We start from the raw sequence: 27965 nt of genomic DNA, 5'->3' as shown, positions 1-27965 counted from the left end.
TGAAGGCCAGATTACAGTTTTATAAATAATTGAGTAAGCAATAGGGAATCTTGAAGGGCTTTTGAGCAGCGGAATTATAAAAGAAATGTGTTTAGGGATAGCACTGTTGAAGGAGACTGGGAGCTACGAGAGGTAAGAAATAGGGAGATTTTTTTAGAGGCGCTGTTGCAGCAATCCTAGATGAGGTCATTTTTTCCAACAAGGGCTGAGGAAAAGTTACAGATTCAAAAGATATTACGATGATGGAATTGATTTGGGTTCACAGCCCACCGAAAGTAAAGGCGGGAGGGAGACGGAGGAAGCATCAAGTTTTCAGATAAGGGGATAGGGAAATGGTGCCGTTAACAGGAAACAGGAAAACAGGTTTTCCGTGGCGTTTCATCATTTTGTTTGAAACAATTTGAATTTAGAGTTTCAGCAAGCAGCATGGTCCCTGTGGCCGTATTGCCCTGGCACTGAAAGAGTGCCTGCATGAATATAGGTTGGAGAATGTCTCAGTCAACACAGACGACTGTAACAAAATACCATAAACTGCGTGACTTATAAATAGAAATTTCTCACAGTTCTGGAGAATGGGAAGTCCAAGATCCAGGTGCTGGCAGATTTGGTATAAGATGAGAGCCCCCTCGGGCACCTGGGTGGCTCAGTGGGTTAAAGCCTCTGCTTTCGGCTCAGGTCATGATCCCAGGGTCCTGGGATGGAGCCCCGAATCGGGCTCTCTGCTCAGCAGGGAGCCTACTTTCCTTCCTCTCCCTCTGCCTGCCTCTCTGCCTACTTGTGATCTCTGTCAAATAAATTAAAAAAAAAAAAAAAGAAAAAGATGAGAGCCCCCTCTGGTACAAATAAGGTTGTCTTCTCACTGTGTCCTTATGTGGTAGAAGGGGGAAGAGAACTCTCCGGGGTCTCTTTTATAAGGACACTAATCCCATTTGTGAGGGTCTGTCCTCATGACCTAATCACCTCTCAAAGTCCTCACCATCATATAAGGATTAGATTTCAACATATGAATTTGGGGGGAGAATACAATTGTTCTGTCTATAGCAGAGAAACATTTAGTTAGAAATGATATCTGAATTTGGAGCAGATGGGATTTTCAGAGGAAGATTTCAGAAAAAGAAAAAATCTGGAGATGGACATTTAGGGGAAGGGAGGAGAAAAAAAGGAGAGGTGAAGGGATGATTAGAAATATATGTGGAAGTTGGTGGGGGGATTACATGTCCCTAAATCAGGGGAGTGGAGAATCTAGGGTAAAGGGACAGACATAGGAGGGTTCAGAGAGGCAGTGTGCATATACTAGGCAAATACCGCTGATTTGGGTTCCTGATAACTTCTGGTCATTGGGTACATATGAGAGAGCGGTTTGAGTAGAGTAGGGAATGAGAGCACATTTTAAAGCTTTAAAATTTTTTTTAAAAGGGTGAAGAAATAGTGGGTATGAAAGAGAGACAGAGACACATCCCTGACAATACTTATTTAAGGGGGGTAGTGAGTAGGTGGTGAGGAAGTGGAAACAATGTGCAAAGAATTCTTTTTTCAAGCTGTTTGGTGAGCAAAACATAAAATCTGAAAAGTCCAAAGGAGAGCCCATGACTTCCATACTCCATCCCATCCTCCTCCGTGTCTCCTGTCTCAACACATGGCTTTCCTTCTAGATCATAAACCCCGTGAGGTCAGTGTTCACATCCGTTGTTTTAGCAGATATCTTGTGGCATCCTGCAGACACACGTTGTATGAATGCATGAATTCAGCATAGAACTCTGGGCCGCAGGTGTACAGCTGAAGATATCAAGTCCACTGTTTATGCACTGCCCCACCCCCACCAGAGGCCTCCTGGTTGACCTCAGGGTGGGAGAGGGCAACTAGGTCCAGCTGGACTTTGAGAGCCTAGCGACCTCCTCCCTGGGGCTCTGCTCTGATCTGAATGTTTGTGGTCCCTCCAAAACTTGCATGTTGAAATCATACTGCACAAGTTGATGGTATTAGGAGGTGGGGTCTTTGGGAGGTGCTTGGATCAAGAGGGTGGCGCTTTCATGAACAGGATTAGTGTTCTTATAAAAGAAACCCTATAGCGCTCTCTTGCCCCTTCCAACAAGTAAGGATACAATGACAAGTCTGTAACTCAGAAGAGGGCCCTCACCCAACTATGCTATGCTCAGACTTGCAGCCTTCAGAACTGTGAGAAATAAATTTCTGTTGCTTTTAAGTCACACAGTCAGTAATATTGGATAACCTCCTCCCATAGCACTCTGTTCCCTTCGCCTATACAGGTACAACAAACCATGCAGGGCTCCAATCCAGGCTGTTTGCCACCCTCTGGCCTGAAGGCAGGAACAGCTGTAGGCATTTGGCATGTTTTCCCTGTCAACCAATCCCTGACCAACTTCTTCAGAATAGTCTGTCCTGTTCTCCTGATTTCCTGGAGTTGTGGGGAGAGATAGTTGGGTCTACTTGTAAATCCTCTCTCTTCAAAGCTCTAAGCCCTGTCTAGTAGGAAGTGGAAAATATATGCTAGGGAAAGAAATCCCCACCAAGAATGGACCTCATACCAGATCACCCTGGTGGGATTCCTAAGGAGATGTCCCCCTGCCCCCAGCCCCCACATTTGTGCCTTTCCGGTGTCTTTGAGAGCCTAGTGACCTCCTCCCTGGGGCTCTGCTCTGATCTGAATGTTTGTGGACATTGTCCACTCTGAACATTGTCCACTTTTGTCTCTATCAGTTTTCTTTTATCTTTCTTTCCCTTGGAAGGGAAGCTAAGGGGATGTAAAAGGGGCAAACAAAAGAGGAGGGCCTTTGCAAGGCTGCAGTCTTCGGAAGTGCGGGTGATAAATCCACTTAGTCTCTTTAATATTCTTTCAGAAATTCACACACACACTCACACACAAATCAGAACAACGTGGGGACTGCCAAGGGGAGCGGGGAGCAGACTGGCTCCTCCTGACGTTGGGAAGTACGAAGTATGTACCCTGGGTTACCTTCTGCCCAGCTGCCCACTGGTTGGGATAGGTGGAAGGGAATATTTACAGAGAACGGGAACTTTCGTCATCCCGGGGTGAAAGGTCCTAAACTGGGAACCTCCCAAATCTCATTCCAAAAATACCAAAAGTAGAGGTGCTGGGATTAGCAAGAAAATAGCAAGAGACCGGGGTGGAGGAGACAAAACTGTACTACGAAAAGATGAGAAAGCGTGAGGGCGTGGCTACCCCGGGCTAGGCCCCCTGCGCGGGGAGAAGGGGAAGAGTCTGTCAGTCTGTCCGGGAGACCTAGCGCCACAAACCAATCACTGGACTGAATCACCCCGCGGGGACGGAAAAGAAGGCGGAGCCTGCCGACCTGGAGGCGGGGTTTTGTCAGATCCGGGGCGGAGCCTATAGAGGAGGCGGGGCTTTGGGAACCTGTCTCCGGCTGGGGAGCGGAGACCGAGGGAGCTCGGCTGGGGGCGCTGCATTTAGAGGCGGGGGACTGGAGTGACTGAGGGCCGGGCATCTGGCGGGGATCCCGGGAAGTGGCATTTCTGGGGGTGGGTTTTTTTCCGGGGTTCCTGAGGAACTGGATTCGGAGCGTGCCCTCAAGGCGAGAAGTTCCGTGGAGGCCGAGTTTAGGTTGTATCGAAATTTGGTGGCCCCAGAGGCAGGTGTGCGGGGCACCCACTGGATCCGCAGGTGTGCGGGGCACCCACTGGATCCGCGGCGTGGCTGCAGAACGCGCTCGGGAAGTTGAGGGGCGCAGGGTGGGGCCGGGCCGGGTGAGCCCTTACGGATCCCAGTAGTTCTCGTGGTGCTGCGCGGCGATGATGATGACTACGGTGAGGATAGTACAGAGCACCATGGCTGCAATGCCCACCGCCAGGGAGATGAAGGAGAAGTTCCGGGCCTCGCGTGAAGCGATCTCGGCAGACACCATGTCTCCGCGGGCCAAGGCCGTGCGTACCTGCGGGGGAAGGGCGGAAGGAAGAGGATCAGAGCCGCTGTTCCTTCTGAGATGCTCCCCTGAACATCCCGCACTCCGTTAGAATAGGAAAACCCGAGTGAGGCTGTCTTTCCCAGATGCCGCCCTCGACTCCCCTTCCACCTGCACTGCCTTGAAGATGGCGATGATGCCCGTAGGCCAGAAGCAGCAGATGGTGGTCAGCACCGCGATGGGCATGTAGTCGTGCGGCGGGCGCCTCGGCTCCAGCAGGGCCAACCCTGGGCCCTGGGGCGGCGGGGGGAGCGTGGAGGTTACTCCTGTTCCCCCCGGGGTACCGCCTGCATAGGGCTGTGGAAGGAAGGTTGCAGGGAGAGGACAGGACGTCATTCCCATCCTCTCCCAGCCCACCAACATTCTGCGTCTGGCAGAGTGGTTTTTAAAGCACCATTCTTGGACGTTGATTCTCAAAAGAACTTATCATCCACTACCCTTCCATGACACCCATAAATTCCTTGTAGACTCCTTTTTTCGTCATTGCTGTGATTGCCCTATGTTCTTAGTGGTCTCCACATTCCCTCCCCATAAGGAATGGCCATACCAGTGCTGTCTTGGCTCACTCCAGACCTTGTTTCTTCTCCCCAAATATCTGCCTGGCCTTCCTTAATCAGTCAGTTCCAGGTTTCTTTTCCCTTCTCCTCCTTGGTCCTGGGATTCCATTTCTTCTCCCCCTCTCTCCTTTCACTCTTTTGAACCTCCTCTGGACTTCTGTGCTCCGTTCCCCTTCCCAGACCCTGATCTCTGACCCCAACTGACTGCCAGACACCCACCCCCCCGCCCCCACCTGCAACCCACATACACCACACACACATTCCCAAGGCTTTCCTCAGTCCTTCCTCTCTCTAGGGCTTGTCTTAGGAACCTGCCCCGTCCCCTGGCTCTGTTTCTCTATCCCACCAGCCCCCACCCCTACCCCGCAATGTGTCCCCACACCTTCCTCCCGGGCCCCTGTCCACCCTGTACTCACCGTGCCCACCGGGTAGACCGGCACATAGGCAGTGCAAGGCTGCAGCTGTAAGGGGTAGCCAGGGGCTACGTAGCCCCCCAGTGGCAGCGTGCCTACCGCCCCCGTGTGCGTGGGCACCACGAAGCCCGGAGCCTGGGCAGTATGAGAGGGCGCCGGCGGAGGCGGAGCGGCGGCGGCTGGCGGCGGCGGGGGCAGTGGGCCCTCGAAGCGAGTCTCCTGCAGGTAAGGGTCGGGTGGCATGCGGGGCAAGGTAGCGCAGCCGGGTGGGGGCGCCCCAGCGGCCGGGCCGGGCGGGGCGTGGTGTGGTGGCCGCGGCAGAGTGGCGGAAGATGAGGGACCGCGCTGACCAGTGGCCGCGGAAGAAGCCAGGCCGCCTGCCCCTAAGCGCGGGAGGGTGGCAGTCCCGGACTGGTGGTAGTGGTGGTGGTGGTGGTGGTGAGAGGAGGGGGCTGCCTGTGGGGGTGGGGCGGGGGGTTCGGCTGGGGGCTGGGGAGCATTATAGGGTGGTGGAGAGGTGTGAGGGACTGAGTCTGAGAGGCCTGGGGGTGGTGATCGGAGGAGAGGGTATGGGACAGAGGCAAGACAGGCAAAGAAAAGATAAGGAAGGGGATAAGGGGGAGACACAGAGGGCCAGGGATGGAGAAAGATAATGGGAGAGACAGAGGAGATGGGTGAGAAGGCATCTCTTGGTCTTGGGGCAGGAAAGGGATTGGATCTAGGCCATCTACCCTCCCCCCTTCCTTTTTTCAATCTGATTTTGAGGTCGCAACTCTCCTCCACTCTTCTCTGTCTTCAGTAATGTGCCCAGAGCTTTCACTTGCCAGCAAAGCTATGGCTGCCTCCGACTTGCCCATCTGAGCTAGTCCTGTGTGTGCACATGTGTAGACATGCAACACAGTGTTAACATGTGCTTAATTCAACAGTTGTATAAACACATGGAGGATGACATATTCCACTCTGCCTTTTTGCCCTGGGGAAGGGGGCCTAGCCTCTGGGAATTCCAGTACCTCTTTTAGGGCAGATAAAGAAGGGTCTTCTGGGTTTTACTCCCCTAACAACCTCTATCTGATCATATCTTTATATATCTCCACTGCATGTCCCCATGCAAGCCAGTGTCATCTGTCCATCTGTCACTCCCAATACTGTTGTCCCTGCAGTACCTAGCTGATGCTAGGCCACTCTTCTACTTCCCTCACCCTTTCAACCTGTCCCCTTTCCATGTTGGCAAGGGGACAAGGCTGAGATTGGAGGGAGGAAAGAAAGAGAAGGGAGGGATATAGAAGGAGAAGGGGGATGGTGGTTGAGAGCTGGACAGAAGGGGAATGAAACAGAATACCCCCCCCCCCAGGGGTAAGGGAGGTAGAGGGTTGGGGCCAAGGATGGTGGGGGGGAAGAGTCTGGAGATGGTGGAAAGGGCAGGTTTTGTTGTTTTTTACCTGACTTTTCCGATGACATGCCTGTGGTCTCACTGGGACAGGGTCCCTGTAGCGGGAGTGGGGTCCCTGGCTGGCGTCGGAGTCTCAGTGTGCAGATTGCGCAGCCGGCAGCGGCACAGAGATGGAGAGATGAAGACAGCGGCGGGGGGCGGAGAGAGAGGGGGGGGGGAGCTTAAAGGGACCGAGAAGAGGGAGGGGGACAGTTTCTGAGGTACCCTCACTCTGTCTCTCCTCCTCTCACCCTGGTATTCAAGCCCCCAGTTTGGGCTCCCTTGGAGTTGTCATGGAAACCGGGAGGCAAGCAAGACCAGGCGAGGCGGGTGGGACTAAGGGAAGGAAGGAGGGAGGGAGAATTCTCTAGAGTCTTCCCATCTAAGACTGGCTGTAGTGATTATATTGTGGGAGGAAGTGAGCAGGTGCTCAGTGGATTCAGTACCCCAGTCCCCACCGGATCTCGTTCACCCTAGTCAGGGGCCCCCCTCCTCAGCTTCCCTCAGAGTCCCCACAAATTCTCAGGATCTTCCTCCAAATCCTTAGCTCTACTTTCCCCCACTTTAGGAAAGGTAATTGTATATGAGAGAGAACTGCAGAGTTGAGACCTGCGATGGCTTGAAGAGTTCCCAGGGTTATGGCCTGGGGTGAACTGCAGGTAAAGTGGGGGGCTTCGGTCTACAGTGGTTCAGCAGCCGCTGGGCCTGTGGCTGGGGGACTGAGGGTTGGCAGACAGAGAGGAAGCTGGGGGGATGCAGAGACACCTTTTTCTCCAGAGTGAAGGAGCTCAGCACTTTGGGAGGAGGGGGTGGATCAGCTCATTTCTGGCAACTCCATTTTGGGAGTATGTGTTTGGTTTCCCTTTCCCTCTTCGATAATTGGGCTTCTTAGAGTTTCTGGGCACATCAGTGTTCAGATCCCACCCACCCACCACCCCTGCCAAGACGCAAAGCCACCTCCTGAATCGATAGGAGTGTATGTGGTGGGGGGTGGGGGGAGGTTGGAGCACAGCTGTAATTGCGGGCTTTTATTTCTTCATTGTATCTTGTGAGCGCTTACAAGGAGAGGGAAGGTGAAGGTAGGCAGTCTACCGGGATTTATAGGACTTGGGCTTTTTGCAAAAGCACAGTCGGGGAATCATTAACCCTCCCCTGCCTCCACCTTCAGATTAGTATTCCCCATCCCCCCACTGAGGCAGTCGCCTTCTCCGGCTGTGTCCTTCCCCTCCGCGTCCAAGCCGAGGCTACAGAGCTGAAGCCCTCGCTTGGACCAGTCCCAGGCTCCTGACATTTAGGTCAGGGCCCCGAACTGGTCGTTCTAGTTTCGCGTTCGCGTTCGCGTGAGCTCCTGACCCCCTACCGCCACCCCGTCCTCACATCACACACCTCTCGGCACACGTCAGTTTTATTGAGAAACTTTAGACTTGCAAAGACCTTGTGACTAGAGGGAGGGACTCAGACAAGCTTCGAAATCCTTTTTCCTGAAGGGGAACGCTTTTAAATGCTAAGTAAAAGCCCACCTAGGTATCGGGAAGGGGTCGCGGGCGGAGGTGCAGGACACCTGGAGCGTGGAAGTCCGGATGCGGTGCGAGGGTCTGCGTCGCAAGCCGCCCACTAGAGCTCCCAGCCAGGGGCAGACGGGGGGGGGGGGGTCCCTCAAGTTGAAAGACATGGGAACCACGCTAGCGTGAGTCAGCGCTGCCCCAGGGGCCCTCCGCCCCTTGGAGGTGGGTCGTATACCGGGAGCGGAGTTGAGTAGGCCGGGAGAAACTGGGTCAGCCAGCACTTTTAGCTCGAGGGGCCTCGAGGACTCTTCGCGTCCCTGAAGACAAGGGCACTACACGCACTTCATAATGAACAGTTGTAAGGCGCTGACCTGGGGCCGGCGGCTGGCGGGTAGGGGTGGGGAGGGGTCCGCCTGGGCTGGCTTCAGCCCGGATCCGGCGTAGGTCGAAATGCGGAGGACTGCCTTTCCCCAGTCTGTTCCCCAGCGCCCTCTCCCGCACCCCCACCCCGGGGGAGGGAGAATTTCATGTTCCGCAGCGGAGCAGGACGCCTGAATTGGGAAGTGGGGCGAATCAAGGGCAAGAAATCGGACCCTCGGCTCGCTGGTGCAGCAGGGCCTGGACCGGCCTTCTCTAGATTCCCAGGATATGTTTGCCGCTTCTTCCTCTCCCCACCGGCCTAAATGGATCGGTCTGCCTACTTCATCCCCCGCTCCCGGAATGCAGTGGAATGTTCCATTGCCCCTCCGGTCCGGGCTTGCGTTTCAGGGGACGCCGACACGGTTGCCAGGGAAAGCCCCGGACGTGACGGCGAAGCGCGACCCCTAGCAGCCTCCCCTCTCCCATCCGTCATTCCCCAGCGCGCGCTGTCCTTACACCCTTCCCCTCATCCCCACCCCCCCGCGGGTTCCAGTCTAGGGAGAAGTAAACAGCAGGCGGAGCCAGGCTCACGGACGTAGGCCAGGTGGGAGCTTGCATTCTCCAGGAGCCTGCGCTGCTGCTCAGGGGTCTTGCAAAAGCCAGGGTCGTGCATGGCTGGCATGATGCGTTAGGAAGACCCTGGGCCCAGGGACTGAGTTCCGGCTGAATTGGGGGCGGGGTTTCGGGTGTGCGTCGGTGCGTGTAGGGGGGTGTGTTTCCCTACAGTCCTGAAGTAAGTTCAAAGTAGGCTATTTTGTGACCTGAACCTAGTGTGAGCACGGTTGGGGGGGATCTTGATGGCCGGGCGTCTGCTCCGAGGGGAGAGCGTGTTGTCATCTCTCTCACAGGCCCTCATCGCCCCATTCTCAGGCGGGAGCATGCTGGGCCTCAGAGGGCTGCGGCTCCCCCCGGCGGGGATCCTGCTCCTGTTGCCGTTCCTGCCGCCGCTGCTGCTGCCAGCAGCCCCTGCGCCCCATCGCGCTTCCTACAAACCGGTCATCGTGGTACACGGGCTCTTTGACAGCTCATACAGCTTCCGCCACCTGCTGGAATACATCAACGAGGTCTGGCAAGGGACACTCGGTTGTGGGGCGCTGGAGGCGACTGTAGTGACGGGGGAAGGAGAATGGGGAACTGAAAGCCTGCGCTTCCGGGCCTGCTCAGTTCCTAGAGGAGCTGGTGCTGGCGTTGGGAGAGTCGGAGGACGAGATCTCTGGTTCTCATTGCAGGGCGCCATAGGCATGTGGACGCTGGCCAGGGGGCGGTGTGGAGGGGCTTCATAGTCCATCCCCTGTTGCAGCATTGCCCCCTTCCCACAGACACACCCTGGGACTGTGGTGACTGTGCTCGATCTCTTCGATGGAAGAGAGAGCTTGCGACCCTTGTGGGAACAGGTGCAAGGGTTTGGAGAGGCTGTGGCCCCCATCATGGCAGAGGCCCCTGAAGGGGTGCATCTCATCTGCTATTCGCAGGGTAGGTGCACTCCCCCTCCCAACTTCTAAGCCCTATCTGAGGCTTGATCCTTACCTGAGGGACACTTCCTGGTGTCCCCTTTTCTGAACCTGGTTGTTCCTAGCCAGAGCCCTACTTTTCTGACTTCCCTCAGCACCTGGGTCTTATCTCTGTGTCCTCAGTGGGAGGGAGGCTCCCCATGCTGCTGCCCCCTTTTGCCATTACCCATGGTTCTTGGACATAAGGGATAAGGAAAGAGTAAAAAGCACCCTACAGGTAGAGTTGGGAGACCCAGAAATCTAATTCTGGCTCTGTTACTCTCACGACATACAACTTTTTGCTACAAGGTGTGCCTGCTTTCTCTGGGCTTCACTCTTCTTATGGACACGCTGGGGGCAGTGGCATGTGGGGAGGCTGTTGACCTGGCTGTACCTAAGTCCCAGCCTCGTGGCATTCTGCCTCCAGGGGGCCTGGTGTGCCGGGCACTGCTGTCCGTCATGGAGGAGCACAACGTGGATTCTTTCATCTCTCTCTCCTCTCCACAAATGGGACAGTATGGAGGTGAGTGGGGATGGTGGGCTCCTGAGAGGGCTATGAGTTTTGGGGACACAGAAGTTTGGGGCCACTGGATTCTGCTGTTCTCTTGCCAGATACGGACTATTTGAAGTGGCTCTTCCCTACCTCCATGAGGTCTAACCTCTACCGGATCTGCTACAGCCCCTGGGGCCAAGAATTCTCCATCTGCAACTACTGGCACGGTGAATAGGGGATGCCAAACTGGAGGGGCACCCTGGGGGGGTAGGGTCTGCTGCTCCCCCTTGTACCATAACCAACAGTAATGCTGAAGATAACTTCAGCGATGCTGAAGATAACTGTGTGACTAGGCGCTATTGAGAACACTTTCTGTGTATTACCTTACTGCTTCAGAGTTAGTCTGGGGCAGGGGTCAGTAAATTTTTTCTCTAAAGGGCCAGATAGTAAATATTTGGTTGTGACTGTTTTCTGTATCTGTAAAATATTAATATAATATCTACCCTATAGGGGGTTGTAAAGATTAAAGAAATTAACATGTAATATACGTAATATACTTTGAACAGTACCTGGCATCCTAGGTGCTGGATAAAGGTGTTTGCTCTCTTGTTCACAATTACTATTATTGCTACTCTTAGTAGTCACCTTGTCTATCATTGTAGTCCCCTGATTGGCCTTTCAGCATCTGGTCTTGCCTCTTTTCCCTGCTTCTCTGACTGTCTTTCTAACTGCTCTTTGTACCTAGACCCCCACCATGATGACTTATACCTCAATGCCAGCAGCTTCCTGGCCCTGATTAATGGGGAAAGAGATCATCCCAATGCCACTGGTGAGACCCTAGGCTCCTACCTGGGTCCCGTTTTCTGCCCCTCTGACCCCCTATGTTTGCCTCTCCAACAGGGCCTGACCCCTGTGACTGATGCAAGCTCTTTTCTTCCCACTCTTCAGCATGGAGGAAGAACTTTCTTCGTGTGGGCCGCCTGGTGCTGATTGGGGGTCCTGATGATGGTGTTATTACCCCCTGGCAGTCTAGGTAATAAGGGACTGTGTGGCCTGAAGATTGGCTAAGGACATCCCCCAGCCCCCAGTAATATTTATCTCAGGCCTGCATGTCTCACCCTCCACATATCTTGTCACTGGAGACCAAAACGGGGAATCATCATCCCTCAACTTGTATCCAGCCAGTTGCTACGTCCTCCAGACTATGCTTCCTCTCTATCCCTAAACCCTTGCCTTGTAAAAACTTTTAGCTTTCAGATAATTGCAGATTCATAGAAAGCTGCAAAGATAGTGTAGAGAGGTCCTGGGTATGTATCCTTCGCCCGGTTCCCCCCACGATTGCATCTTATATAACTCTAGCGCAGTATCAAAACCAGGAAGTTGTCATTGGTAGGATGTGTATAGTTCCATGCCATTTTATGTTTTCTCCCACCTGTTTTACATATCTGGACTTCTGTAATAGCCTTCAGCCCTGTCCCCTCCATCCTGTATCTCAGGAAAATCTGGGGCTCCATTGTGCTATGTATGGACCTCTTGCCCATCATGAGTGATCTAAAATGTCACGTAAGCTACTTAGTCCTTAATGAATATGTATTGAGCACTGTATGTATGCCCAGGCACTGTTCTGGGCCACTGGGATGCAGGGGTAAATGAGAGAGAAGTCCCTGCTATTACGTAGCTTACGATCTGGTAGTATAGGAAATGTAATAAATGTAAATGTCAGGTGGTAATAAGACAAGGCAGGGGAAGGGATTAGACGATAACTGGAGCCTGTGTCAGATGATGGCCAGACAGGTCCTGGAAGAGTTGCAATTTGAGTAGAAACTTGAAGTGAAGGAAGGAGCTGTGGAAAAATCTGGTGGTGGTGTGTGGGGAGGGGGGATGACTCAGGGAAAGGAGTAGCATCTATAGAGGTCCTGGGGCAGGTGTGAGGAATAAGGAGGTCATGTGGTTAGAGTGCAGGGAGCTGGGGAGGGCGGGAGAGGAGATGAAAGGGGCAGTAGGGATCCAGTGATGTTCAGCCTTTGTAGGGCAGTCAGGCCTTGATTTTTTTCCCCCCTAAAATATACAGAACATAAAAGTTACTGTTTTAAGTACACTTCAGTGGCATTAAGCACATTGACATTCTTGTGTAACCATCACCACCATCCATCTCTAAAACTTTTTTTTTCCCCAAACTGTAACTCCATAGCCATTAAACATGAACTCCCCATCCCTGCTTTCCCCCACCCCCCGCCCCAGCTCTTGGCAACCATGGCCCTTGACTTTTTATTTTGAGTGATATGGGAAGGCCTTGGAGGGTTTTAAGTGAAGGAGTCATGGGACTCCCATGGGATGGGATTTGTTTTTTCTCATTTTACCTCCACAACCCTGTGAAGATAGTAATAGTTCACAATTACATGGCATGTTTTACATGTCAAGGCACTATTCCAAGTACTTCTCAAATAAACCTTATTTAATCCTCATAGAGTCAGTAACTTGTGAAGTCAGGCTATCTGATCTAACCACGGGGTTTCACTTCCTCTCTGCAAAGGAAGTATTCTTATATGGGACAAAGAGAATAATACGCTCAGCCACACATGCTTGGGAGTGTGCGGCAGAGCTGGAGTTCAAACCCAGGTCTGTGTGCCCCTGCTGTTCTCCTACACCTGGTGAAATATATGGCCTCCTGGCCTCCAGCCCAACTCAGCATGGCCTCTCGGCCTCCAGCCCAGCTCCCCACAGCACCCAGCTGGGCCTCACTTCTGTACCTTGGCTCCTGCTCTTCATTTGCCTAGGGAACAGCCTTCCCTAAGGGAGAGTCCTCACTTGGAAGCCTTTGTTGGTGCTCTAGAACCAGGCGAGTGGCCTCTCTTTGCTCCTGTAAACTATTGGACTTTAAATACTATCATCCTTTGTTTGTCATGGCCAGTGCCCTTTCACGGCCCATGCCAGTTAAATACTGCTTCTGAGAATCTTAAGACCTTTTTATTCTTTATATTTGGGAATCATTTCATACTTAATAAGTTAATAAAGTATTACAAAAGCAATATTAATGTATTCTTCATTTAGATTTTCTAAATGTTAACATTTTACCATGTTTCTGCCCTCCTCTGTTCTCTATACAGATACAGGGTATAGTTATGTTTGTGAACTGTTTGAGAATAGGTTGTAGACATGAGGTCTCTTTATCCCTAACACTGCAGTATGTCTGTCTGTCTGCTATGCACAGGACATTCCTTATGTAGCCACAATACCGTGATCAAAGTCAGGAACTTAACATGGCTAGGCTACTCTATAGACCTGATTCAGGTATTTTCCAGTTGTCCTTATTGGGGGGGGGGATTCATTGCAAGATCCATCCTGGGATCACAAGTCGCATTTACTTGCAGAGCTCTTTAGTCTCTCTCTTTTTTTTTTTTTTCTGGACTACTTCCTCAGTCTTTGTCTCTGACATCGAAATTTTTGAGGAGTGTGGTCCAGACATTTTGTAGAATGTCCCTCAGGGTTTGTTGGCTGTTTCCTCAGGAGTAGGTTCAGGTCACACATTTTTGATGGGACTCTGCAGAAGCCTTGCTATAGTTTCAGTGTATCACCTCGTGAGGCACATGATACCCAGTTAAGTATTTTGAGTGTCTTGTGGCCATGAGTTCCTGAAGTCCCCTAGCCTACCTTGATTTTCTCCAGCATTCCTAATAACCTCCTCTGCCCACCCTCAATCTCTTTGTAGCTTCTTTGGTTTCTATGACGCCAATGAGACGGTCTTGGAGATGGAGGAGCAACCGGTGAGCCCCCGGGATTGTGTCCCCTTTCTTCATGCTCTGTCCCACCTCAGTCTGTAGCCCTCCCTGCCCACCGACCCCTGAGTGCGGAAGGGTTCACCCTGTGGGGAGAGGGGACCCAGGACACCAGCAGGAACTCATTTTGTTTCTTCATCTGTCTGTCTGCTGTGACCCTTTGCCCACCTTGAAGGTTTATCTGCGGGATTCTTTTGGGTTGAAGACACTCTTGGCCCGGGGAGCCATAGTAAGGTGTCCGATGGCTGGGATCGCCCACACGGCCTGGCACTCCAACCGTACGCTTTATGAGACCTGCATTGAACCCTGGCTCTCCTGAGGATGTCCTCAGAGATGCCCCGGGAACTCCCCAGCCCAGAAACCAAGAGGTGGCCTTGGAAGGCAAATGTCAGGCTCTGATGTGCCTGGGACCACCCCATTGTTCCCACACTGCCCGCACCAACCAGGGCTCCCACGACCCCTTCCTCCTCTTCTCTGTACATGACAAATCCTGGTGTTCCCCCAGCTCATGTCTGGGGTTTGCTCCGTGCTCTCTCAGCTTCCCAAGCCCAAGGTTGGGAAGAGAGAAACCAGGTTTTTAACTTGTGGCTGCTCCTGCTGTTGTTGCTGCTGCCACCGCCGACCCTCCGTCTCTGGCTGTTACCGAAGGAGAACCCAGCCCCTGCCCACTACAGGGGTCTCCTTCTAGGCCACTCAGGTCATTTTTAGCTTCTCTTCTCCCCATGTTCCCTTTTCCTCAGCTCTCCCAACTCCCAGGAAGGACTACCCATGAGAGTGGGGTTCTGAGGCTCCCCTATGGGGACAGTTCTGTTCTTGAAATGTCAGTGTTGGGGAATATCTATGGCCTGTGAGGCCCATCTCAGGTTTGGGGATCCCCCAGTCCCTACGTTCAGTGTTGGGGTACCCCCGGGAGCCTAGTTTCTTTGAGGCCCCAGCCCCTCTTTTAGCTACCATTGAGTGGGTGTTAACCCTGTATTAATGGAAATAAAGTTCCATTTCCTCAGTGTGGCTTGGCTCATTTCCAGGTAAGGGGGATCTGGCTCCCCAAGGAGGGTGGGGATGGAGGGCCTGAGGTCTGGGTGCCCGGATGCCTGGTCTGGGGTGGGACTCCCCTTGGTGTTTCCGCTCTCTAAATGCCCATTCTGTGTGGGTTCCTGATTCTCTGTGGGTTCTTTCCTGCAGAGGACAATTCTCTTCCTGTCCCAGCCTAAGCTTGGGGGGCTGAGCCCAGAGCTCCAGTGGTTTGTGCCCCAGCCTCATGGGTGGAATGCGCCTGCCACCCCCAGGCTAGACAAGGGAGCTAAGGGTCAGGGTGGGCATTTGTTGCGCCCCTTTTTGACCTTTGTAGGCCACAGTTGGGTGAGGGGCTGGACAATGAGCCGCCTCTTCCTTGAAAGAAGGAATTTTGGTGGCGACAATAGGGCCCTGTCTAGTCTTGCATGGGGGGCGGTGGCTGACTCAATTCTGCTCCCCCCCCCCAGGCCCTAACAAATGTCATCAAGAAAGGGGAGGCAATTTCCCCTTAGTGCCCTGGGCTGTCCACCCCCTCTTGGCCTTTTGTAATGACTTGCCCTCCTTTCTTTCTTCAGCTGTTCTTGCCTCTTCTCCCATGACCTGACCATGCTTTTCTCTGCCCGTTCTCTCTCCCTGCCCCCTCAGTTCTCCCCAAGTCTGTGTTGGGTTGAAGGATGTGGCAAGGACCAGAGGTACTGGTGGTGGTACAGAGCCAGTACCCTCTGCTGATTTGGGAAGTCTAGAAATAAGGTCTCAAAGGGTTGGAAATTTACTTCTAGGGGCCCCTTTGCTGGGATGGTGGTGAGGGTAGTGGGACTTGGATACCACTGAGCAGATGAAGCAGGAACTCTGAAGGCTTGTGGGAGGGGGCAAGAATGGGAGCATTCTGTCTGGCCTGGCCCCTCCTCTCCTTCCCAGCCTGCCTAACCCGCCCACCAGTCTGAGCTGCTGCTGCTGAGGCTGGTCTGCTTGAAGTCTCCGGGAGAGTGGGAAAGACAGGTGGGGAGATTGTAATGGGGAATAGCCTTAGAATGAGTGTGAGTTGGGGAGTGTTGTGTGAGGGATGATGGTGTGGGAGGTAGTAGGGATGTATTTAAGGTGCAATTTCTAGGTGCCTGGTTTTGGGTACAGGGTGAGAGGATGTAATGGTGCCTCTCTGAGGCTTCGAAGATAGAAAAATGTACAAGAGGACCTGTTACAGATAGGAGGGTCCTCGGGGAGAGTTAACTGTAGTGTAGAGGGGGTGGAGGGAGTGTGTCGGGGTGTACCCTTGCATGATGCTTCGGGGACCAGGTGTGCTGAACGAAGGGGTCATGTTAAAAGTGACAATCCTGATGGCTAGTGCAAGTATGTACAGATGAATGTGCTGACTCCCTTAGAGGGCACCGGCAGTCTGCTCTCTACTCCCGGAGGGGCTGGAGCTGGAGCGCTTATAGGAGAGGGAAAGTGCCTCCATTAACCTCTTCTTGCCCACAGCCTGCAGTTTGGAGTCAAGGAGAACCATGGGGTCCAGGAATGAGCTGTACACTGTCTTCGGCGGACTGTCATTCCTCCTGCTACTGATGTCAGCCCAGGGGGCCAAGGGCGGATCCCTCAAAGAGAGGTGATGACAGATGGCACAGGGCAGGTGTAAGGTCTTCAGGAAACTTGCGAGTGGCACTTCAACAGCGGGGGGGTGGTGGTGGTGGTGGTGGTGGCACTTCAACAGGGGGCAAAACAGTGACATTTAGAAGGGGAGAAGCGGGGGGTGAGGCAGTCCTCTGGAGGGGGGTGCTCAGTGGAGTCTTGAGGAGAGTGGGATTCCTGGCCCCCTAGGGCCTGGCCCACTCAGTATTCTCACCTTCCCTGGCCTGGGTGCAGTCAGGGGGTCTGCTCCAAGCAGATGCTGGTGGTCCCCCTCCACTACAACGAGTCCTACAGCCAGCCAGTATATAAGCCCTACCTCACTGTGTGCAATGGACGGCGCATCTGCAGCACCTACAGGTGAGGGCTGGGGAGCCTGGACCCTGCTGGTTTTTCCGGAACTTCAGGAACCCAGACCAAAGCCCATAAACCAATGTTCAGAGCCAGGCCTGTGTTCTAGGACCACATACCAAGTGGCATGGAGGGAGGTGAGGAGAGAGGTACAGCAGACCCACATTGTGTGCTGCCAGGGCTGGAAGAAGCGACATCCAGGGGCGCTCACCTGTGACGAAGGTGAGACTGGGTATTCCCAGGCCTGGGGACGGAGCGAGCTGGGGGGCTGGAGAGGTGGGCTGTCCTGTTTTGAACCACCCTTCTGCACCCACAGCCATCTGCGCCAAGCCCTGTCTGAACCGAGGCATCTGTGTCAGGCCAGAGCAGTGCGAGTGCGCCCCAGGCTGGGGTGGGAAGCACTGTCATGTGGGTGAGTGGTCCCTCCCCATCCCCACCCCCACCCCCCAGTGGTGTCAGGACCTCACCACCCTCAAGGCGCCAGCTTGCCCCCATCCTTTAGCCCTCTCTTTCCCTTAACTAGACGTGGATGAATGTAGGACTGGCATCACCCTCTGCTCGCACCACTGTGTGAACACGGCAGGCAGCTTCACCTGCGGCTGTCCCCAAGGTCTGGTGCTGGGGCAGGACCGGCGCACTTGCGCAGAGGGTGTCCTGGAGCCGCCAACCGGTGCCAGCATCCTCAGCGTGGCAGGTGAGTGGGAGTAGAGGTGGCAGCAAGGGCCCAGGCTCAACTGGGCTGTAGGTGACACTGTTTATTTTCAGTTCGGGAAGCTGAACATGACAAGCATGACTTGAGGCAGGAGATTCGGGCGCTGCGAGGGCGCCTGGAGCAGCTGGAGCAGGTGAGTGGTGGTGTGGGCCAGGCCCTCCCAGCAGGGTGCACCCCACCCCGCCCCCAACACTTGAGGTGTCCCTTCCTTTGTAGTGGGCTGGTCAGGCGGGGGCCTGGGTCCGGGCTGTGCTGCCCATGCCCCCTGAAGAGCTACAGCCGGAAAAGGTGGCAGAGCTGTGGGGCCGCAGTGACAGGATAGAGTCTCTGAGTGACCAGGTGCTGCTGCTGGAGGAGAGGCTGGGCGCCTGTGAGTCCTCCTGCCCCTCTCTGCTTGAACCCCCATCAGCCAGTAGATGCCCCCAGCTGTCCCAGATACCTTTCTGTAGTTCAACCTTCTCTTTTCCCCAAGCCCTTTCCCAACACTTAAGTCTCCCCACACTGTCCCTAGATAGCCATACTTGACCCTTTTTGGTACCCTGTCCCCAAATGACTTATTGTTGGATGAGAGTCTCTCCAGTGCCCTGGCAGCCCCAGAAGTCTGCAGCCAGTGTGTCTGCTTGCTTCCTTGTCATTCATCAGGCTCCTGTGAGGACAACAGCCTGGGCCCAGGCCTCAGACGGCTGAAAAGGAACCTCTCCAGAGCCCGGGTCCCCTAATTTATACAGAAACTGGCCCCACTAATCATCTGGGATGGCCAGGTGGGGAAGTGCAGATAAGGTTATCTGCCACTAAGGAGCAGTGAGTGATGGAAACTTCCAGAGCTGAGGAAGTGGGGGATGATGGATGCCTTGGGCCCACCCGAGTCTTCTGGCTGGGGTAAGGTTGCTTGGGTGAGAACCACTTTAATGCCTTCACAAATGCAGCCAGAAAGTGCCCAGATCTCTCTCTCTCTCAGTCTTTATTCTCGGTTTCTTGCTGTTATCCAGATAATTAATAAAAACCAACCACGCAAAACTGGGTCCCGCCCTCTCCTTTTGCTCCCAGCCCACCTCTCCAGTTTGTGGGCACAGGTCTGGGGTGGGAGGCAGGAGTGGTTAATGCCACGGGAGGAAATGAAAACTGGCTCAGAGAGGGAAAGCCTCAAAAGAAAGAGAAATAAATTAAAAGCCCTCCCAGCCCCTCCAGCCAGGGTTCAGTTCCTTTCCCCAACTCCCCAGGGAGCAGAAGTGAATGCAGCACCTGATGTCTGCCTCTTCCCTTGTGTGTGGTTAGAATGGTACAGCAGGGCTGCGGGGGACTGGATTGGGGCCAGGACCACTAAAGAACCGTACCACAGGGACAGGGGGAAGCAGAAATGTGGAGACCAAACTGGCATCTAGGAGTAGGCTCACCCCTGGGCACCTGGGTATGGGCAGGATGAGGCCTCTATGTGAGAAAAGTCCAGCCTCCACTGACAGGAGGCTCCATGGGAGGGAGTGTGAGGGTGCTGAAGAGTGTTCCCAGGATAAGCCAGGAATGTTCCAGGCATTGCTTCCAGCCACAGTGTGAGGAGTCCACACAAATGGAGAAGTCCACTGAATCTGTGGACCTGTGGGAGGGTACTGGTCAACAGAATGGATGAGTCCACTGGCCAATGTGGGGTGGAGAGGGAGAGAAGATCACAAAGGAAAAATGTCCACTGGGGAAAGGATGGTGTGTTCACACCCTCGTGTAGGTGAGCCACTAGAGATGGGGAGGCAACCATCCCGCAGACAAAATGGCACAGGAGGTGGGTGGGGGGTCAGAGTGGAGAATGCACCAAGGCAGGAGAGTATATGGGAGTGGGGAGCTGGGAAGGGGCAAGGAGTGGTGCTGTATCCACATTCACTTCAGAAGTTGAAGATTCCAAAGAGGGGAACAGTGGGGAGAGGAGAAACAAGGAAGAGGGCTTGGCCCTGCTTCAGGGCACAGTGGGCTGGTAGGTGTGGGAGCAAGGTGGGGGGAGATGGGAGGGGAGTTCAGAGCTGGGCCTCGCCCACCCCTCCAGACTTCTTCAGATAGTCACCACCGCCCCGGCCATCAGTGGAGATTTCCCGGAAAACGGTGAGCATGGAGTGTCGGACTCTGTCAGCCAGAGCTGGGACGTCGTCTGGTGTCAGCCCTTCTGTAGGCACTGGGGGCAGCACCCGTACCTGACATCGCCCTGGGAGGGGGTGAGCACCATCATGGCCTGTATACCTAGGCCTTTGCCCACAGGTGGGGCACAGTTTCTGAGCTCTCTTGCTACTCCCTCCCCAACTTTTCAGTTCAGTTCTCCCTACCCTGGACAACTGCCCCTCTGCTTGCCAGCTACTTGGTGCTCTGAGACCCTCCTGCACAAAGCCTTTTCCAACCCCCTGGGGTCCAGACACCTCAACAGCACCCTTTCAGCCCCCATTGTCTCAGTTTAGCCTTTACTGCCAAGTGTTACTACAGCCTCGCACACACAGGCCTATTTCTCCCACTGGACAGTAACAGCCCCTCTAGGAGGGACCAAGTGTTACCCACGTAGCAGGGTATGGTGGGTGCTTAAATATTTATTGGTTGATGTGTGGTCACACTGGATGATCCTTTGGGCATCTCAGTTCTGACACTAACCCATCTTCCTCCCTGGTGGGGACACCCTTCTAGCCTCTCTCATCCATGGTCCTTCTGGCCACCCCCAGCCCCACGTCTACTCAGGGCCCTCACCCGAAGTGAAGCGGCGCTCCTTCTTGCAATAGAAGTCTTGATAGGAGGACATGACTATGGGGACAATGGGAACCTGGGGAAAGGGAAAAGCAGACAGCCCACAGTTCCTTTCAAAGCCCCATGACAAGCCACTGCCAACAAAGAAAGGGATGGTGAAAGCTGGGGGCTCCATAGCAGAAGGGGAAGTAGTAATTACCTGGGCTTGGACTGCAAGGTGGAAGGCGCCACGTTTGAAGGGCAGCATGGAGCCATTGTGGTTTCTTGTGCCCTCAGGAAAAACCCAGACCCGCACCTGGGGAAGATAGAGGGTTAAGAAGACATACACAGAGGGGTCAGAATATGGTTGTGACGCTGTAATGAGACCTCTGAGGCCCCATGGCCCTGCGTCTCAGCTTATTTACAACTGCTCTGCTCCACAATGCCCCCGGCCCTCCTTTTCCACAGGGGGACTCACATCCTGGGTGAGCAGGGTCTGGGCAACTTCAGACATGACACTGATGGCATCCCCTGTGCGCTTCCGGTCAATGAAGATGACTCCTGCCAGCCAGCATGCCAGCCCAGCAGAGCCAGCCCACAGCAGCTCACGCTTGGCAATGGGCACACAGCGGCCTGGCAGTACCTCCATCATCCCTAGGGTAAAAGGTGAAGGGTGAAGGCCAAAGGAGGCAAAGTGTCATGGAAAGCAGGTCTCAGCTACTAAGGACTGGAGATAAAGGGAAAAGGAGACTGAGGGGAGGGGCCAGGAAGACCTGAGTGGAGGAAGAGGTGATTAAACATATATTAGCCTGTTTGTGCGGGGGGGGGGGGGGGGGGGGGGGGGGGGGGTAAGGGGAGAAGGGAGCCAGGGGGCAAAGTTCAGATGCAGGGGAGGTGAGGACCCCTAGAGGAGGAGATTCTGGGGAAGGAGGAAGGGCATGGCTGGGGGAGGTGTGCCCTGAGAAGGATCTCACCAAGCAGGTCGAGTGAGCTCTGGTGGTTGGAGACCACGACGTAGGGCTGTGAGGGAGGGAAGTGGTGAGCCCCACGCACCTCCACTCGGATCCCATACAGGTATTTGATGTGGAGCAGCATCAGGCGCAAGATCCTGTGGGGTCATGGCAAGGGGTTCTAGCAGGAACCACTGATACCCGTCTGCATGCCTCACTCAGTTCCCCCATCCCACCCACTGTCTTTCAGGGCATCTTTGCAGTGTTCTCCCCTTCCCTGTCCCTGGGCGCTCTCTGCTTTCCCTACACACCCAACATCCTCCCCATCCACTGCTCACTTCTCACTCTTAGGTTCTCTCATCACCCCAAATCCCCTGGCCCTCACTTCATGTTCTCAACGTTGCGTCCTCGCACAGCACACACAGGGATGGCGAGAACAGCCAGGAAGAGAATCCAGCCATTGTAGAAGGCCATCTTGAAGAAGTATTTGGCACTGGGGCTGCAGAACCACAGGGCGGGCAGCAGGAAGAGCAGCAGCAGGAGCAGCAGCAGCAGCACAGTCCATACCCCCGGCCACAGCTCCATTCTGGCCACCTGCAGGGGACAGGGCAAGGGACAGTGGGCCTGGTCCTGGAGGGGAGTGAGGCGTGTAGGGCACAGAAGGCAGGGTTTGGGGAGCTATGAGGACAAAGGCCAGAGACATAGGATGGGGTCAGGGCTCCAATCAAAACCTGCGGAGGGAAGCCGCTCTACGATGGGGGTGGGGAGGACAGGAGCTCAAGACTGCTCTCCCACCCCTCTCCTGGAAGGCTCCAGAAATATTCACAAGGACAAGAGACATGAGACATGGACATCCACAACTCAGATATATGATAAGAGGACATTAATAACAGCAGTAACTAACACCTGTAGTTGGTAAGGTTTTAGGGCTAACTGATAGGGTAGCCACCAGCCACATACGGCTGCTGAGCACTTGAAATAGCCTCGTTTGAACTGAGATGTGCTGGAAGTGTAAAATATACATTAGATTTCAAAGACTTTGAATAAAAATCAATGTAAAATATCCCATAATAATCTTTTGTAGTGATTACACTTTGAAATTTTAACCTTTCAGAATACTGGGTTCAGTAGAACATACTATTAAAATTAAATTCCCCTTGTTACTTTTTCCCTTTTTTCATGTATCTACCAGAAAATTAAAAATTACATGTTGCTTGCATTATATTTCTCTGTTGGATTAGCACTGAACTACAGACTACGTTAAACCCTTAAATATGAACCACACAATTTACATTTTATAGGAGAGGTTAAATACCTTACCTGAGATGATACGGCTCCTAAGAAGCACTTCCTAGTTTAAACCCAAGCAGCTTGTATTCCCAACACAGTTACGCTGCTGCTCGTATGTACACACATAGGTGTACACACAGCAGATACGGTTAAGGGACAAAACACCCACAGACATTCTCAAGAGCGCACTGGCAAGCATAAAGGCTCTGTCACTAATGCAAACACAAAGACTGACCCGCTCACACCAGAAGGCTAACTTCAAGTCACGCCCAGTAACAAATGAAGGAATGTAGTAAATGCATAACTAGAAAATCCCCTCTCCGCTAAGGCAGCCTCCCCCATCCCCCCTTCCCATTCCCAGATAAACCCATGGACATACCAGGAGTAGCTACCATCTATTAATCCTCCCTCCACAGTCAGGCAAACAAATCCTTCTGCCCTCTTCCCCCCTCTTCCTGGGACACTGCAGGCAACCTGGTCAGGCAGATACAATATTTAAGTCCTGACTAAGTGGGGGAAAAAAAAGGAGGGCAGAGAGTAAAAGACACATCATATCACCTTCTCTGGGAGAGGACAGAGTTCAGGAGGAAGAGGTGTAGGCAGGCACACAGAACCTGCCTTCTAGGCTCTTCCTCCTTCCTCCACTCTGCCCCACTGTTGGGGGCAGGGTCAGAAATCACGAAATGGTGTTAACCTGTCACTCCCAGCAAGACTACAGGCACTCCCTTCCAATGACAAGAAAGTCTATGTTCAAAGGTAAGTCCATTGCCAATCAGTGAAGGCTAATAGACCCTAGAAAAACAGGAAAATCTGCCAACTCTACAGCTGTAGGCTCTGAGCTGTTCTATCCCGCTGCCCCTGTTAAGTCTGGTCCAGTATTTCTCCTGTGGAGTATTTGCAACAGGATCCTAACTCTGCTTTTCCAATTTGTCATCCACATGGCAATCAGGGATCCTCCTGTGACACAAATCTGAGCATTTCCCTGTCTTGTTTACAGGCCCTTTAGGCAAGTTGACTTCTCTTTCCATTTTCGGCCACACCCCCACAAAGGCCTTTTTCATTTCAACTCTAGTTCCTCAGACACACCACAATCCTCCATGCTTCTGTGCTGTGAACAGGCTGCTCCATTGGCTGGAATGCCCTTCCGCTTCTTCACTTGCCTCACACAGCTCAGCATCACACTTTGTAAGCCTTCTTGAACCCCACCTGGCCTAAGTTTTCATTACACTTTTATCTTGATCACTGGATCTCAAAGTGTAGAGACACACGGATTTTTGGACCTCATCCCAGATCTCCCGAATCAGAAATTCTGGGCATTGGGCCCAACAATCTGTATTTTAACAAGCCCTCCAAGTGAGTCTGGTGCACACACACGTCTGAGAACCACTGATTTTGACACCACTGTGTATGTAACTGCTCACTGGCATTTCTGTTCCTTTCCCAGTCTGTAAGCAGCTTGAGGGTAGGCACTCCCAAAACCCGGACAGGAGGAGTCAGAGAGGTGGCTCAATAAACATCTGTGGAACAGATTATAATGCTGAGTGCACACCCACACAGCCATAATTAATGACAGAGATGATCAGGAATCAGATAGCTACACTCTCGAGAACTATTAACTGTGAAAAGATAAGTCACCAAGAAAACAATGAACATAAGAAGCCTAACCATAACCTATTCTGAAATATGCACATACAATATACCATCACATTGAAGGGAAAGTACCAACAATCAAGATGGAGCATCCCATCTCATACAGAAGAGAAACATACAGCATGAGGATTAACATGCCACAGGGGAGAGATGCTGCTGTCATCAAAAAGATGCCAACTGTGCAAAAAGAGTGGGGAACAGATAATGTGCACAGCAGGGCTGACTCCGTGGGATGCATTGAGCTCCATGAAGACAGACTGTCCATAGCCACTGGAGAGAGAATGTATGTGAAGAGACACAGGCCAGGAAGGTCAGCAAGGTAAGGCATCTGGGGATGGTTTTCTGGGGACATGTAGGCTTGTCGCCTTTTTCTCTAATACATGACATTAAGTGACCCTCTCCGGAGCAGAAATATCCAAGATTAATAAGCACCACGGAGTGCCAAATGGGTTAATGTGCATATATATGACTCACAAAAATATACTGCCAATAAAATTATGAAATTTATGTAGTATGTATAACCAAAAGCACAGATGCTGTGGACATGTCACATCAGCGTAAGTATGATAAATAAGTAAAGGATCACGCATAGATGTCGTGTGTACTCTGACTAGGAAAACACAAGCAGCAAACAGGCCAACCTGATCACAACAGGAGTGTATACTAGTTCACTAAACCACAGGATCCCACACATGAGGGTTATCGCATACGACAGCATCATGGACATAATATACGAAATATGAACCAAAACAAGGCTTGATCTTTACATGCAGAAGTAAACATGCAAAAGCATAAAATGTGCAAGAAACATGAAACCACATAATGGCAATATACAAAAACTCACACACCTGAACAATGTCAAGACTGGACATGAGACATGGACATAAGAGGAGAATGGGCAATTCTGATGGAAAATAACACATTGTTTCTCCACAAACCATGGATAGTATAGGGAGAAGCTAGCTGCACATAAGCCATTAAACATGTCAAAGGCACAGACTCCATGTAGAAAACATGGCCCCCCACAAAGCATCTGTGTGTCAGTAAGGATCTAGCCCAGTGTGGATGGCCACTGAGAAAGTCCTGTGCCTAGATGGAAACAGAGGTGTCTGAGGGCATTCCTAGGAAGCAAATTCTGCTGGGGGAAGGAGGGAAATAAACCTCCTTCTCCCGGCCACAGCCCCCTAAGAGTCACGTGGGGCCAAAGGGCAGGAAAAGGAATTGGGGAAGATGTCAGGAATTCCCTCTTCAGGACTCTCTATCCACACCCCCATCCCAGATTCACAGGGTCACCGGGTCTCCTCCCTCTCGGGGACCCTCTCCTTTCCCCAGCAACCCTCTCCCCAGTCCGCCTCCCAGACCCAATCTCTCCCCCATCCCCTCCTCCAAGTCCCTCTCAGCACCCTCCTCCCGCTTCCTCCCATCCCTTTCCCGCCCCCACCTCAGTGGGGTGGGGGGCCCGGGGGGCTGGCCCCCTCCCCAGCCAGGCTGCGGCAGCGGTGGTGGCGGGTGGCTGTGTCTCTGCCTCGGTCGGGGTGTCGGTGCCAAGGGGGCCACAGGATTTGGGGGTGTCCTAGCCCCGGCCGATGGAGGGGAGGTGAGAGTGGGAGGCTGGGCCCATTGCGGTAGGAATGGTGGGGGGGTTGTCCCCCCAGCTCCCTCCCTCCCTCCCTTCCTGCTGTCTCTCTGAGGGCTGGGGCTGCTGTTGCCGCTATCCCCCCCCCCACCCCTCCCCAACGCCTGCTGGTTTCCGGGGCTGGCCAGGAAGTAGGGGGCGGTGACGGGCGGCCCGTTTTGCCAATCGCCTCCCAGGGACCCAGGCGTCTCCTCCCCGCATCGGCCAGTCTCCTCTTGGTAGCTCCGCCCTGCGAGAGCTCGGCTGGGCTCGGCCTCCGTCTCTGGCCTGCTCTCTGGCTCCAGCTGCATCTTTTTTTTCCTCCAACTCCCTTTCAGCACTTATGGCTTGTGTGTCCTTTGGTGCTGTATTCCTTCTTTGGCCCATTCCTTCTTCATCAGCTCTCCTCTTCCTGGAAATTTCACTTGGTTTCTTTCATTCTCCTTAACTCCCTTATCCGCTGTTTATTCCCTCCAACTCCAACTGTTCTCCAAAAACCTCTTTCTTGCCCCCCCCCCCCCCACTCAACTCCAGGTATTTTCAAGCACCTACTATATGCCAGTCACTGAGTTCTCCACCTGTCGTCTTCTCTCCACGGCTCCATCTCCCTGGCCCTCTGGCTGGTCTCTGACTTTTGCCCTCCTCCCGCCGTCCCCATCTCCCCTCAGTCCAGCTCACTCCTTCAACCCTCTCTCCGGTCTTTAAAGAGAAGGGATACTCTCAGGCCCTCTCCCTGCCCCTGTACTTCCCACGCTCTTTACCCTCAGTACTTTTGCTTTTCTAGTTCCTTCCTATCGGTCTCCTTAGTCACTGAAGCTGAGACAGCCCTTCTCCCCAACATAGAATCTAGGCGCATCTTTTCCAATAGAAACTGGGCATTAGGTTGCTTAAAAAAAAATGAGAAAGAACGCTAGATTACTCTGGGAGGAGCATGCCTCCTTAATTGTGTACTCCTGTATCTCTTCCCTTTTCAGCCCCTGATCTCTTCCCCATACTTCCATTATCCCTTTACCAGGATCATTCATTCCATTACTCCTCTCCTTGGTTTCCACCTCTTTCTCAGTAACTCTTCTCCTAAACCCATACAGGCATCCTGTACCTTCACCTCCCGCCTCTCCTCTAGGAAACTCCCAGCCTCTCACCTTGCCTCACTTGAGTCACGTGGGACCTTGTATCTGGGTGTGGAACTGCCCTCAGCCTCTGTCCCCGCTGCCAGACACAGCTTCGCCCTGCTTCAGTGTACACACCCTGAGATAGATGTAAAAAACACTGGTAGTGGGAAGACTGTTATCTAGTTCCGCTCCTTGGGCCACAGTGAGGGTTACTGACTGCAGAAAAGGCCCAAACTCGTACAAAAAGGCCAAGCTCTGGCATTCCCAAGTTCCGGGGGTCCAACCCAGGAGAAAGACCCCAGTTCTGGGGGACACATTACAGGACGGAAGGGGCGGGCCTAACCCCACTCGGCCGCGGTCGCCCAAAAAGGGGCGGGCCTCGCCCCTTCGGCCCCTACTCGCAAAGGGGTGGAGCTAGACCTTTATCTGCTTTTAAGATTTAAAAAGCAGTCGGGATCAACTCTGTCATACTGTGTCACATTAGAAAGGTGTGGGCCCTTAGTTCTGTTCTGCAAATCACCTAAGGAGGAGCGGGCTGAGTCCTCCAGCCGAAGGAGATGGGTTAACACCAGCGCCCCAGATCGATGCTCGCACCCTCCAAACGAGCTGATCCCCGTTCTGCTCCCTTCTTCACTAAAAGGGAGGGGCGAACACAAGTTCTGCTCTCTACGTCACCTCCGAAGGAGGCCGGAGCCATTTTGAACCTTGCGACCCGAGCATTTGGTCTCCCGCCGAGCTTTTCGCCGTCTTTCCCGATCTCGGCCAATCAGGGGTGAAAGAAACTGACCAATCAGCCTAGAGAGACCACAGCCGGAGGACCCGGATGAGGCCGAGCCAAGGCCTTTGAACCCTAAACCCCGCCAATCGTAGAGCAGTCACCATGGCGACAAGATAGAGGAGAAGGGGGTGGGACCAGAG

The 27965-nt window shown here is 53.3% G+C and overlaps 4 protein-coding genes across 12 annotated transcripts; 2 read left to right on the top strand and 2 right to left on the bottom strand.

Moving 5' to 3' along the window:
* Positions 1-3667: 3667 nt before the first annotated feature.
* On the bottom strand, positions 3668-6517 carry PRRT1 (proline rich transmembrane protein 1). The gene is made up of 4 exons (XM_082732624.1): positions 6369-6517; positions 4933-5471; positions 4071-4256; positions 3668-3929 (listed from the first exon to the last, which is right to left on the bottom strand). The coding sequence occupies exons 1-4, from the start codon at positions 6385-6387 to the stop codon at positions 3753-3755; spliced, it is 921 nt and encodes a 306-aa protein (XP_082588750.1). The 5' UTR covers positions 6388-6517; the 3' UTR covers positions 3668-3752.
* Positions 6518-6931: 414 nt separating this feature from the next.
* Positions 6932-15045, top strand: PPT2 (palmitoyl-protein thioesterase 2). 3 transcript variants are annotated; one of them, XM_082732609.1, is made up of 9 exons: positions 6932-7017; positions 9132-9347; positions 9603-9756; positions 10201-10296; positions 10386-10493; positions 11012-11095; positions 11215-11299; positions 13976-14030; positions 14218-15045. In XM_082732609.1, exons 1-9 carry the CDS (start codon positions 6997-6999, stop codon positions 14359-14361), a joined length of 963 nt encoding a protein of 320 aa, XP_082588735.1. In that variant the 5' UTR covers positions 6932-6996; the 3' UTR covers positions 14362-15045. The 3 variants fall into 3 exon arrangements, with proteins under 3 accessions (XP_082588735.1, XP_082588736.1, XP_082588734.1); XM_082732610.1 differs by lacking the exon at positions 6932-7017 and adding an exon at positions 7761-8221 and having other exon boundaries at positions 9154-9347; XM_082732608.1 differs by lacking the exon at positions 6932-7017 and having other exon boundaries at positions 9024-9347.
* EGFL8 (EGF like domain multiple 8) lies at positions 11217-18759 on the top strand. 3 transcript variants are annotated; one of them, XM_082732625.1, is made up of 10 exons: positions 11217-11299; positions 13976-14030; positions 16533-16659; positions 16917-17039; positions 17140-17252; positions 17347-17442; positions 17554-17724; positions 17796-17875; positions 17959-18112; positions 18385-18759. In XM_082732625.1, the coding sequence occupies exons 3-10, from the start codon at positions 16559-16561 to the stop codon at positions 18459-18461; spliced, it is 915 nt and encodes a 304-aa protein (XP_082588751.1). In that variant the 5' UTR covers positions 11217-11299; positions 13976-14030; positions 16533-16558; the 3' UTR covers positions 18462-18759. The 3 variants fall into 3 exon arrangements, with proteins under 3 accessions (XP_082588751.1, XP_082588752.1, XP_082588753.1); XM_082732626.1 differs by lacking the exons at positions 11217-11299; positions 13976-14030 and adding an exon at positions 15171-16055; XM_082732627.1 differs by lacking the exons at positions 11217-11299; positions 13976-14030; positions 18385-18759 and having other exon boundaries at positions 16536-16659; positions 17127-17252; positions 17959-18378.
* AGPAT1 (1-acylglycerol-3-phosphate O-acyltransferase 1) lies at positions 18685-27787 on the bottom strand. 5 transcript variants are annotated; one of them, XM_082732642.1, is made up of 7 exons: positions 27078-27787; positions 21766-21974; positions 21405-21538; positions 20909-21084; positions 20651-20746; positions 20455-20527; positions 18685-19927 (listed from the first exon to the last, which is right to left on the bottom strand). In XM_082732642.1, the coding sequence occupies exons 2-7, from the start codon at positions 21963-21965 to the stop codon at positions 19743-19745; spliced, it is 864 nt and encodes a 287-aa protein (XP_082588768.1). In that variant the 5' UTR covers positions 21966-21974; positions 27078-27787; the 3' UTR covers positions 18685-19742. The 5 variants fall into 5 exon arrangements, with proteins under 5 accessions (XP_082588768.1, XP_082588769.1, XP_082588767.1 ...); XM_082732643.1 differs by lacking the exon at positions 27078-27787 and adding an exon at positions 26488-27051; XM_082732641.1 differs by lacking the exon at positions 27078-27787 and adding an exon at positions 25762-26072.
* Between the last annotated feature and the right edge of the window lie 178 nt (positions 27788-27965).

The sequence above is a fragment of the Mustela nivalis genome (assembly GCF_964662115.1).
Source record: "Mustela nivalis genome assembly, chromosome: 5".
Classification (NCBI taxonomy): Eukaryota; Metazoa; Chordata; class Mammalia; order Carnivora; family Mustelidae; genus Mustela; species Mustela nivalis.
The sequence above is the reverse complement of the archived record's forward strand: the minus strand, read 5'-3'. Positions and strand labels throughout refer to the sequence as shown.

Bases quoted from the DNA above. Each gene is read 5' to 3' on its own strand.
- AGPAT1 (XM_082732642.1), bottom strand. From the start codon at position 21,965: ATGGAGCTGTGGCCGGGGGTATGGACTGTGCTGCTGCTGCTGCTCCTG. The intron at 20,747-20,908 runs GTGAGTCCCCCT...TATCTTCCCCAG, and splicing joins AGACCCTGCTCACCCAGGAT to GTGCGGGTCTGGGTTTTTCC. The intron at 20,528-20,650 runs GTAATTACTACT...CCCTTTCCCCAG, and splicing joins ACCTTGCAGTCCAAGCCCAG to GTTCCCATTGTCCCCATAGT.
- EGFL8 (XM_082732625.1), top strand. From the start codon at position 16,559: ATGGGGTCCAGGAATGAGCTGTACACTGTCTTCGGCGGACTGTCATTC. The intron at 17,443-17,553 runs GTGAGTGGTCCC...TCCCTTAACTAG, and splicing joins TGGGAAGCACTGTCATGTGG to ACGTGGATGAATGTAGGACT. The intron at 17,725-17,795 runs GTGAGTGGGAGT...GTTTATTTTCAG, and splicing joins CAGCATCCTCAGCGTGGCAG to TTCGGGAAGCTGAACATGAC.
- PPT2 (XM_082732608.1), top strand. From the start codon at position 9,081: ATGGCCGGGCGTCTGCTCCGAGGGGAGAGCGTGTTGTCATCTCTCTCA. The intron at 9,757-10,200 runs GTAGGTGCACTC...TTCTGCCTCCAG, and splicing joins TCTCATCTGCTATTCGCAGG to GGGGCCTGGTGTGCCGGGCA. The intron at 14,031-14,217 runs GTGAGCCCCCGG...CCCACCTTGAAG, and splicing joins TGGAGATGGAGGAGCAACCG to GTTTATCTGCGGGATTCTTT.
- PRRT1 (XM_082732624.1), bottom strand. The intron at 4,257-4,932 runs GTGAGTACAGGG...TTCCTTCCACAG, and splicing joins CGGTCTACCCGGTGGGCACG to CCCTATGCAGGCGGTACCCC. The intron at 3,930-4,070 runs GTGGAAGGGGAG...CTTCCCCCGCAG, and splicing joins CCATCTTCAAGGCAGTGCAG to GTACGCACGGCCTTGGCCCG.